The sequence below is a fragment of the Thalassophryne amazonica genome, chromosome 17 (assembly GCF_902500255.1).
Source record: "Thalassophryne amazonica chromosome 17, fThaAma1.1, whole genome shotgun sequence".
In the NCBI taxonomy this organism is placed as follows: Eukaryota; Metazoa; Chordata; class Actinopteri; order Batrachoidiformes; family Batrachoididae; genus Thalassophryne; species Thalassophryne amazonica.
This window is the reverse complement of record NC_047119.1, coordinates 64,263,453-64,275,823: the sequence shown is the minus strand read 5'-3', so window position 1 is coordinate 64,275,823 and position 12,371 is coordinate 64,263,453. Positions and strand designations below refer to the sequence as shown.

The 12,371-nt window shown below is 40.4% G+C and overlaps 1 protein-coding gene across 3 annotated transcripts in view; it reads right to left on the bottom strand.

The window, feature by feature from the left end:
- The window catches only part of dcp2 (decapping mRNA 2), a 44,676-nt gene extending 33,128 nt beyond the window's left edge, over positions 1-11,548 (bottom strand). For 2 of the 3 annotated variants that reach the window (XM_034191508.1, XM_034191509.1), the window contains exons 1-3: positions 11,293-11,548; positions 2,523-2,674; positions 558-685 (exon numbers count right to left, since the gene is read on the bottom strand). In XM_034191508.1, coding sequence (XP_034047399.1) covers positions 558-685; positions 2,523-2,674; positions 11,293-11,360 — 348 coding nt within the window. In that variant the 5' untranslated portion in view covers positions 11,361-11,548. The remainder of the gene's footprint in view (positions 1-557; positions 686-2,522; positions 2,675-11,292) is intronic. The other variant, XM_034191507.1, reaches the window with a different exon arrangement.
- Positions 11,549-12,371: the final 823 nt, after the last annotated feature.

The window sequence follows — 12,371 nt, the reverse complement described above, 5'->3', positions numbered from 1 at the left end:
CGTAATAACGCGTGACAGTTTGGGCTCCAAGAACCATCACAGGAACCACTAAGAACATTGTCACATTCTATTAAGGATCACTACTCATCAAGATGGATCAACACGCTCAGTTGCGACCTCCACGACGTGAGATGAAATGAGGGTGGTGTGTGACATTCGTGGAAGATTTTTTGACAGGCAAAAACATGCTCCACGAATATCAAGAACATCACGCACCAACACGCACTATTAAGAAACCTATTCAGATGCGTTAAGTCACGTTAAGAATATCAGGAATGTGTCACGAATGACAGAAAAATGACATTCGCAACGCGTCTTGCTTATGTGCAAACGCACCTTAAGAAAGATTTCATTTGATTGTCACATCTGCATGGTATAAATAGTATAAAATTCAAATTCATGAAGGAGTTCTGATTGCTAAGGTTGAAAAGCATGTCGGGACACGTTAAAAAACAAACTGAACATCCCAGGGAGCTCAGTTACTAGTTATTGTGAAAAGAAAAGGCTAAGGCTGTAATCTGCTTAAAAGTATGTATGATGGAGATGAAGAAACTCACGTTTTCTAGTGTTTGATCCAGAATGATTGCACCATATGTTGGTACACCCATCTTATATTCTTTCCACTGTTCTAGAACTTTTTGCACATCTTCCCCATGAGGCAAGAGAAACGGACAATGCTGGAAAAGTTTGCAGCTGTTAAGGAAAATTAACTGTTCTGTAGCTGCTGGAACAGAAACAGATTATATTGCTTGGCTGAAGTCTGAGCACACAAATCTAAAATTTCTTGCATGGAAAAACAAACACTTCTTTTTCACTTGCATCTCTCAGTGAATATACAAGGAGGCAGTCAGATGTTTTATGATGAAAGTCAAATAATACAGCGGAGCTCTCTAAAAATAAAATCATTAGTCATAAAACCTTTACTTTTTTTGGTAGTTGTGCAATGACCACCAAACCTACCCAACTTAATTCCAGTGACAGAACTGATGCGTTGTCTTTGGGCTCAGTTATGGCTGCCAGTCTATCAGTAATAATCCATAACCTTCTCCACAGTTTTATCTTTACCTTCTTGTCTCTCTGAACTGTACATGCAGGTTTGACCAGATGTACAGACTCGCTTATTCACAAATGAATTTTAAAAATATAACACAATGCTAAAATACCCTCGGCTGTATGACCATTATCTTCTTTATAATATACAGTTGTTTAATTGGTATCCCAGTGCAAAGCATATATATATATATATATATATATATATATATATATATATATATATATATATATATATATATATATATATATATATATATATATATATATACACACACACACACACACACACACACACACACATATAAAATTAATTACACATTTATTATTTACATTACTTATGAAGATCCTACTGTCTTACATACAATTTGTACATGTTCAATAAAGCCCCTCTCTCAATCAATCACAAACAATATTTACGTTTTAGCGGCGTCTGCAGCAGGGCGTGCATGTGTGCATACATGAGCTTTTGACAAAAGCAAATGTTAGCTTTGAGTTGGCAGACATTAGCATGCAGGCAGACGTCCACGAGATGCAGTGTAAAACACTCCAGGGGTGTTATCAGGTTACAAAAACAGTGTTTTCATGTTTTAGAAGTGTTTATTCCTCACTAACTTTAACATCACATATGACAAGGAGGTTATATTTACACACAAATAAAACAGGGTTTGCAACTAGCTAGAGCAGCCACTGACATCACGGTGCCTCTCTACTCTGATTGGCTGTCACCCAGCCCCTCAAAAAAAAAACAAAAAAAAACTAAAAATTAACAGAATAGGTGAAGGTTAGCCATCTTTGAACTTGTCTACGGTGTGTATCCCAAAAATGTTCCCTGTGAATCTGAAGACTGTGGGAGTAATAGGACTGGACTCATACTGAGCAGAGACAGATAGACGGACAAAGGCAAACTCTTTGCAATGCCCGATGGCCAAAGTTGATGGCCTTGGGTAAAAATTAATGATCACTATAAACTGCATTGTTATTAAAATAGATATGGAATTTTCACACTTGACAAACACGCTCCGTATGTACTTTTGCACGTACAGTCCCTGCGCTGACTGTAGTCTTCAAATATGAACCTCATAATTTGTTGTGGATACACATTCCTGAACTATGCGGCAGACCTGCTGGACGCCCTACCAAACCTATATGAAGGGTAAAACATGACAGTAACACTATTAAATATAATGCAACAATAAAATTCCCTCGGCCCTATGAGCACAAAAATAAGAAACAAAATGTGACCTTTGACCTCTTAAAATAGGTCAACGTTAGCCATCTTTGAACTTCTCCAAGGCCTGTGCCCCAAGAATGTTCCCTGTGAATTTGAAGACACTGGAAGTAATAGGACTGGAATTATGCTGAACACAGACAGACAGGACAGACGCAAAGTCTTCACAATACCCAATGGCCATATTTTGGCATATCTTAAATGTTGACACTGTTCCAAAATATTCCTCATTTAAGGATATCAGCTTTGGCAAAATCTCTTATCCCACACTGAGGTAAGCTGGAATTGTTCTGCATGCAGAAGTCCAAGTAAAACCAGTGAGCCAGCTCGATCTGGAAGCAGACCCGGATGGCATTGTCCCTCTCCTCACTGGGAATATGCAGGATGAACCGGCTGTAAACACAAAGGAAGGGAAAGTTCATTAGACATGACAGGAGCTTTATAAAAACTTGAACAAACTGTGTGTTTGATGCACAACCAACAGTTACGCAATACTTTCCAGATGCTACGTGCTGCTATGCTATCAAGTGGGAAAGAAAATAAACTAGAATGCTCGAAAGTCGGATGAGGTCAGGTCGGGTAGTTGTGCAGGAGCTCAGTGTTGTCGCATCTACTACACTGTCTGGGTTTCAAAAGCTACTTTAAACTAGAAGCACTTGGAGAGTGCAAACCTCCGCCAAGGCCATAGGGTCACTGACATCACATGGAATACCCTTTGGCAAAGAGACTTATTCCACGTCATTTCATGCATCTACCGTCATGGTTCAGATTCAATGGTTAACCCTCTGGGGTCCGAAAGCATTTTTTTGGACAGTTCATTCGCCTGGCATTACTGTTTTACTTTGCTGTTAACAGCTCTCCCTGCATCCCACAATCTTTATGTCTCTTTTTTTCAGGACAACCTGTACTTTCAAAATATATATGCTATAGTTGTGTTTTATAAGTGTAATAAAGGTTTACAATCAGAAATAAGAAAGGAAAAAGTAAAGCGGAAAAATAATTTTCAACACATTCATTCAAAACACACAGTAAATAATAAACAACTGTTAAACAACTATAAACAACTGCTTTGACACTTTATAAATGTAATTTGGGCTCTTGTGTGAAAGACTGTACAACAAAAAGGTTCAAACAATAAACACAAATGCACATTTTATACAATATATACAAAATGGTCTATGTGTTTTGTTTGTCTTCATCTCAAAGTAACTTCTGTCTGCTATTAAGCCACTTTCACACCGGGGCTGCTCCCAGTTGCTCCTTATGGCGTCATGACGATGCAGTAATATCTGCTTCAGGTACGCGCAGCAGGGGGCAGAGAGGAGGTGAGAACGCAGCCTGCAGGCTCTGTGCTGAGCTGCAGGGCTGCGCTATGAGTTCTGTTATAGTTTCTTTCCTCCCTTGACCGTAAGATGCACGCGCGGGTGCACGAACCGTCCTTAAGCAAATGTGGAGCTGTGGACTTGTGTCCTTTTTTAACTGTGATAAGAGAGTCTGAGGAGAAAAAGGAACTAACTGCCTGCAGACAATTTTTTTTTCTTTCCTCCTTTGACCGCAAGATGCACGCGCGCGAGCGAACCGTCAAGCACATGTGGAGATGTCTGGCGTTCTACTTGATGTTGACATGTCCTGGACTTGTGTCCTTTTTTAACTGTGATAAGAGAGTTTGAGGAGAGAAAGGAACAACTGCCTGCAGACAATTTTTTTTTCTTTTCTTTCCTCCTTTGACTGCGAGATGCACATGCACGAGCGAACCGTCAAGCACCATCGTGGATCATCGTGTTTTACTTGATAGGCTGGAAAATTACTTTGGGATTACTGGAAGTGTTCTTGCTTGGCTGACGTCATACTTGTCCAGTCGTTCTTATTGTGTTGTGTATAATAACACTACTTCTGGTCTTGGTAAAATGAAAATTGGGGTTCCACAGGGGTCTGTGTTAGGCCCCTTGCTTTTCTCACTTTATATAGCGCACCTTGGGCATATTCTGCGGCATTACGGGATTGCCTTTCATTGTTATGCTGATGATACTCAATTGTACATGCTGGTAACTGCTGGTAATCTTGCCCATATCTGTGAGAAGTTGGCTGTCTAGTAATTTCCTACTCTTGAATTCTGATAAGACTGAAATGATGGTTCATGGTCCAGCCAGACATTAGCATCATTTTGATCAGTTGGCAGTTAATTTTGGTTCGTGTGTTGTGCATCATATGGACAAAGTGAGGAATCTTGGAGTACTTTTTGATCCTACATTGTCTTTTGGTCCCCACATCAGAGACATTACAAGGACTGCCTTCTTTCATCTGTGAAATGTGGCGAGGATTCGTCCCATCCTGTCTATGGCTGATGCTGAGACTTTGATACATGCGTTTATTTCTTCCAGACTGGATTACTGTAATGTTTTATTTTCTGGCCTGCCATAGTCTAGCATTCGAGGACTTCAGTTGGTACAGAATGCTGGTGCCAAACTTTTGACACAAAGTAGAAGGTTTGACCACACTACTCCCATTCTGGCATCCCTTCATTGGCTACCGGTTTCTGCCAGATTGGATTTTAAAGTTTTATTGTTGGTTTATAAAATTGTTCATAGACTGGCACCTTCTTACCTGGCGGACTTGGTTAAGCCCTACGTACCTGCGAGGCCCTTGAGTTCGCAGGGTGCAAGGCTTCTGTGTGTTCCGAGGATGAACAAGACGTCTGTGGGGTATAGAGCCTTCTCCTAAAGTGGTCCGACTCTTTGGAACGATCTACCTGCTGTTATTCGGCAGTCTGACATGGTGGAGACTTTAAAATCAAGACTGAAGACCCACTTTTTTAGACTGTCTTATTAATTTAATTTGTTTGTGTTTGCTTTGTAATTTCCTTTTATTCTTCTGTGTTTTATCTTTTTATTGTGCTTCTCTTGCTTTTAATTTTAGATTAATTTGTGTTGTGAATTGTGTGAAGCGCCTTGAGGCGACTTTGTTGTGAGTTGGCGCTATATAAATTAATAAATTGAAATTGAAGCACATATGGAGATGTCTGGAGTTCTACTTGATGTTGACATGTCCTGTCTCAGGACTTATGTCCTTTTTTGTCCTTTTTTTTTTAAAACTGTGATGTGAGTTTAAGTTTGAGGAACTAATGCCTGCAGCCAGACTTTTTTTTTCTTTTAATTGTTCACATGTGCGCGCGTGAACAAACGTCCATGAGTGGACCAGAGATGTCCGGACTTTTTACTGGATATTTCTGGCAATCAGTCTGCTTTTTTTTTTTTTACTTCTGCGTGTAGTTTTTACTGCACTGAGTACATGGTATAAAAACAATCCTGCGTGATTTATACTGCGGGAACAATGGAACATAGCAGGAATCATAAATTGGCTTCGAGTCACACCGAGTAATGCCTCTTTGCCCCGAGTTACACCTCTTTGCCCTGACTTGCGCTGGAACCACTTCCTTTCTGCATCGAGCACAGGATGCCAAAAAAATTAAACAGGTTTAATTTTTCGGCGCCCGACTTGCTTCCTCCTTTGCACCCCTCACGCTGTTGTGGCGCCAAGCTGCATCGTCTCGGCACTGAGTTGCTTCCACGCAGTGTTGTCATAATGACGCACGGCGCAACCGGGAGCACCCCCGGTGTGAAAGGGGCTTTACACAAAGGTCACATCACAAACTTCTTCTATGAAGTTGACTGTTCTCTCCTGCTCTGAAAGCAATATTCACACTTCGAGGCTCATTCAGTTTGAGGAGCGGCCCCTCCCCCCCTTGCTCCATTGATATGGTAAACAGTGCTTTACACCAGAGCGAGAGAGCTTGCCACAAGCTTATCCAGTAACATTCACAGGAAAACTAGTTGAGCAATCCTGATACTCACACACTCTGTTTGAGCACGTGAGATTGTATGAGAGGCTCTCTGCCTGTTCCGTCTGCTCACTTTCACTTTTGCTGTGCGTAATGGCGCAGGGCGCATTGGAGCAGCCAGGGGGCTATTCAAACGGGCCAACTAGTAACACATCACACCTAAAAACAATCTTTGGTGTGTTATGTGAGGTAAATCTGCCCTACGATTGGATTTTGGAAAACCATGTGACGTTGAACCAATTCCGATTGGACACTCGCATTGCTCACATCATCACACAGCTTCTATGAGGAGTACAAAGATGGTAGTCGGTGGCTTGAAAGTCCACGGAGTTAACTTTCAGCAAAAAAGTAAGTTTCTATCTCATATCATTAAAAAGTTTTTCATAATTTAGTAAAGCTTGGTCGCAGCCTTCGTATACAACGGCATTGGCCCCAGAGGGTTAAACCCTTAGATCTTCAGCAAATGTGTTTATAAAGAGAAATAAACTACACACTGACTTCTAAGTTCGGCCAAGATACACCCCTGGTAAAAATTTCATTGAAATCCGTTGAGGATTTTTTGAGTAATCCTGCTAACAAGCCAACCAACCAACCAACAAACGGACACGACCGAAAACATAACCTCCTTGGTGGAGGTAATAAATAAATAAGGCAATGGTAACTTTTAGTGGTGTATCAGATCACAGCTCACAGACCGCCTCCCACTGTAAGGCACACAAATGAACCGCGGATTAATTATACAGTTCACATAATGGTGTGAAATACAGATTTGTTGTCTCTGTGAACTGTTTTTACCTGAGACCACCAGATATGGCCATCATGTATTGGAAAGATTTTGCGTCCGTCTGTCCATCTGTGCTCAGCATAATTTCAGTCCTATTACTGCCAAGAGTCTTCAAATTCACAGGGAACATTCTTGGGACACAGACCTTGGATCAAAGATAGCTAACCCGGATGTATTTTAAGAGGTTAAAAAGTCACATTCTGTTCCTATTTTCCTGGTATGATCTCATGGACGTTAGCGTGGTGACATCACTTCCTGTTGTCACCACGCTATGTAAAAGCTAGCAAGAAATGAACACTTCTAAAACTGGAAACGCTGTTTTGTAACCTGATAACACCTGTGGAGTGATTTAAAAGACATCTAAGACGTTAGTGTGGTGACATCACTCCTGGTCTAGTTGCTGCTAATCTCTTCGTTTGTGTTGAAATATAACCTTTTTGTCATATATTATGTAAAACCTAGCAAGAAATAAGCACTTCCAAAAGTGGAAACACTGTTTATGTAACCTGATAACACCTCTAGAGTGATTTAGAAGACATTTCACAGACTTAGCACGCACGCCAACTTCCGCTACCTCAAAGCTATCTTCCGCTCTTGTTTAAAGCTCATAAATGTAAATATTGTTTATGATTGATTGACTGATAGATTTATTGAACATGTACAAGACAATAGGATCTTAATAATGAATGTAAATAACATGTTTTTAGGCTATACTTGGCACTGGGATACCAATTAAACAGCTGCAAATTATAAAGAAGACAATGCTTATATGGCCAACAGTATTTTAGCATTGCGTTATATTTTAAAGTAGTAATGGTGTAAATCTTGATGCAGAGTTGCAGCTAAATCAGAGTGCGAGTAGGGAACAATAGTTGTGCATTCATGTGAATGGTGCCTGTTAAAAGCAGACAATCTCGCTGCCACTTACTGGATCTTTGCTTGCTGTGAGCTCAATATCCCAAGCACAGGTGGAGCTCCGAGAAAAAAAGGAATGATGATATGAATGAAAGGATGATATAAGAGCGTGTGTGATTTTTACCCAATGGCCATATCTGAAGACCATCTATTGAGAAGTCTACTGTGAAGACCTTGCATCCGTCCATCCATTCGTCTGTCCGTCTGTTTGTGGTCTTCATAAGTCCAGTCCTATTAATGCCAGTCTTCAAATTCAGAGGAAACATTCTTGGGACACAGACTTTGGACAAGTTCAAAGATGGCTAACCTTGACATATTTTAAGAGGTATTTTAAGGCCCTGTCACACCTTGAGGATTTAGCCAGCATATGCCAACCATATTAAAAAACACTGGTATAAGTTCAATAAGTTAAGGGTAAGTTTTTTTATAAATTAAGAGCAAGCTGAAGCATGCTGAAACACGCTGAAGCTCACTCAAAAAATATTGGGCATGCTGAAAATTTTCAACACATGCCAGCGAGTGACTCATATGTCCCGCATATGCTAGACACAAGTTGTAGTTAAGTTATGTGACTGTTGGCGGAGGCTTCTTGTAATTTACTCATAAGTCTGACCTGTTCATTTCAGTCAAATTCACCATCACAGATGGACATGAATCCACATAAAGCTCCTGATTTTTGAAAATGACCTCAGAAAATACTTTAATTTGTGGTTGGAAACGTAGTGTTTTAAAGCAAGTCCATCTGTGTTTTTTCCTGCTCCAGGTGCATTTCTCATGCCGGTGCTGCGCTCTGAACCCACAGAAGCACTATAATGATTTAAACATTTAAAGCGCCAGATCACACAGGACTTCATTTAGATCACACCTGATTGCGGTCGAACGCTGCTTTAAAACTTTAAATCATCACAGCGTTTCATTATTCATTATCACGTCTGCTAATCAGGAAGCAGCCGCTCTGCGCTTTCAACATTTAAAGAGACAGAGCTTCATTCATTCACAGCAGCGTTTCCCACAGCCAGTCCACTCATCAGCATTCTGTACACAAAGAAAATGGTCCACCGAGATAAAAAATGAAAATAAAATAAATAAAATAATCTTAAGTTACTCTGTTTCTGTCGTGCACCACACGGTGCAGTACCGACCACAACCACTGAGTCAAAACGGGGCTGTCGGCAGACGCTGGATAATCGTCAAGTGTGACAGCTGCATTAATTTATTAGACGTACGACAGCATGTGCCAGCATTTTTAATACTGCAGGCATACGCAGGCTAAATCGTCAATGTGTGACAGGGCCTTTAAGAGGTTAAAAAGTTACATTCTGCTTCATTCTGTTCTGGGTTTTCTGTTTTTTTTGAGGGGTGGGGGTGACAGCCAATCAGAATAGAGCAGCACCGTGACATCAGTGGCTGGTCTAGCTACCTGTAAAGTCTGTTTTGTTTGTGTGTAAATATAAGCTCTTTGTCATATATTATGTACAGGCTAGCAAGACATAAACACTTCCAAAACTGAAAATGTTGATTTTGTAACATGATAACACCTCTGGAGTGATTTACCAGACATTTCAAGGAAATAGCATGCATGCTAACTTCTGCTAATTCAAAGCTAACTTCTGCTCTTGTCAAAAGCTCATGTATGTATACACGCACACCCTCCTGCAGACACCGTTAAAATGTAAATATTGTTTCTGATTGATTGATTGATAGAGGGGCTTTATTGAATATGTACAAATTGTACGTAAGACAACATAATCTTAATATAACAATAAATGTATCAATTATATATATATATATATATACATATACATACACACACACACACACACACACACACACACTGCAAATTATAAAGAACACAATGCTCATACAGCCGAGGGGATTTTAGCATTGCGTTATACTTTTTCTCTTCTGTGGAATCTGAGTGGGCGTCCTTGGACATTTTTCTCAAACTGGGTGATCTGATATGGAATGATCCAACAGAAGAATCAAGTACAAATATCTCATTCATCTCATTTAAGAAATATTCTTTTATATCTCACATTATATAAACAGAATATGGAAATAAGGTCGTATTTTCTAAATATGCCTTGTTATGTAGGAAAAAAGCTTGTATGAGACTTTCGTCTGTTCTTGATGATGGACATCTACTACTATAAGCAACAGGTTAGTCGTCATCTTGTTCCAAGGTTTTTTGAAAGGGAGCAATACCTCCCCCTGCTGGATATTTACCATTTAAAGCAGATATAACAAAATTTATGCATGTACAATAAAATTCTGCCAAGACCTCTAGTGTTATATATAGATATCTCCATTCATTGTTTTGATTGTGTTTCATGTCTCTGAGGTTTATGACCAGTTGTTCTGAAAGAACACATCACTGCATTTTATATGATTGGTTTGGGTGGTTATTTGAGACTGTACAAAGATACGCATGTACAGTATAATGAATTACGTTGTCTTAGCAACTGTTGCTATGTAACGCCTAGTATTTAATAGTTTGTGTTATATTTCTGTTTTTTGGGGAAGTACTGTTGCCTCACAGCAAGAAGGTCCCAGGTTCACATCCTACCTTGTCATTTCCTGTGTGGGGTTTGCATGTCCTCCCCATGTTCGCTCTCTCTAGGTGCTCCAGCTTCCTCCCACTTCTTAAGACATGCAGGTAAGATGAACTGACCACAGGTGTGAGTCAGAGTGTCAATGAATTTGGATGTCCATATGTCTGCTCTCAGATAGCCTGGCAGCTTGTTAAGGGTGTGCCCCACCTCTTGCCCAATAACCACTACGATAAGCTCCAACCTCCATGTGACTCTTAAATGGAATACGCAAGTTCAGATAAAGGACGGCTGGATTGTGTATTGGTGTTACCGTTTGTGTTCTCCACAAGATCTTTGTGGGGCTCCATGTGACTTTTTCAAAAAACAGTATCGGGGAGGGGGGGTATTTTAATTGCAGGACATGTCAAGATTATTTTTCTTATTTAAATCACAGCTTTTGAAGAGAATATAATCCCTCACTGGACTGTCGTGCATCAGGTTTCTTTGGTGCCTCCCCCAACACTTGGTGACTTATACACAGCGCCTGATGCACATGGTTACCATACCACGGTTTACCTTATGCAATGTGGTTACGTTTACATGGAGCAGTAGTGTTTGCATGGACTGTAATTATGTTCAGTTCGATTTTACGTCATAAAGGACATCTCTGTCCTTTGTGTCCTCTGTCATAGAGGACATCTCTGAAATCTGATGGTAAAGACGAACATTATTATCTCGGAGGTGAATCTTGGAGCACTAAAGTGGTCTTCCAGTTCTGTTTTGCAAGTTTCGAGAAACAAGCTGGACGAAAGGCGCGTGACGTCATCATAATACCTCCCATCGTACCAACAACAAGGAGGAATAGTTCCCGCACCCACTAGTTTTATTTTCCGAGAGGCGTCAAGAGAGTTTCTGTTGTTTTTTGTTTTGTTTTTTTACGAACCTGCAAAGGTCATCCAAGACGTCGGAGGGGATTTCCACTCTTTTTGTTTCCACGTTAGATGAAAACATCCCAGCGCGCGCGCACAGGCCCACAAAAAGACTTCCGTTCGTCTCCGCTCGGTTTCTGTCGTCAGCTCCACATCACATCATCAACCGATTTCTGCCGGATCCAGGTCACACATCTAAATAACCTCACATATCTGATTCATAACGCAGACCTGATCCTGCACAGTACCGCCGCGAACTTCAGGTCGCTTCACGACACATCAGTACATGATGGTGGGGGAGGGGCAGCAAACTCACAATCTGAAAGGCTATTGGCTGATCGCAATGTCTGTCAAATGACCCAAGGCGGAGGATTTGCAGCAGGTTTGTCTGAGACATCAGACCATCAATCCAGTAGCGGTTCTTTCTAACGCAAGGTTACCTGTGCCCCCCCCACCTCGCATCCAGGGTGTTCATGTATCCCATAATCCCTTGCGCGCCAGAGTCGCTGCAGTCAAAACAACATAGAGAATCCACATGATGACAATTGTAAATGAATATTATACTACATAATTTTAATTTTTATGCTTTTCATCACGTTAATAAGAGACTGCATGCATGATACCCTGAAAACTTGCTAAAACAATTATAATGAATAATCCGTGTCTGCTACGTTTAATCTGTGTGGAATTTAATAAATGCAAACCGAATTTCAGACATATTATATACGGGTGATTCTTTAACTACGGGCACTATTGGCCTTGTAAATGTAATTTCCACCACACCATTGCCTTACAATATAAAGCACCTTGGGGCAACTGTTTGTTGTGATTTGGCGCTATATACATGTGCTCTGATGTCACTGTTTATCTCCATAGAAACTACCCAAACAATCTTTCATACAAACTGTTTAGGGACATTACAGTGTTGTGGTGGAAATTACCGCAATAGTGTGGGACAGCTACATTTTGTTTAAAAAAATCACAACAGTTGTATGACATTGAATACCCCAATTATGTTTTGATTATTTTACTGATATTTTATTCAGAGATATTTTAAAACGTTAGAAAAAACGTTTCTTTACCATTCATTTTT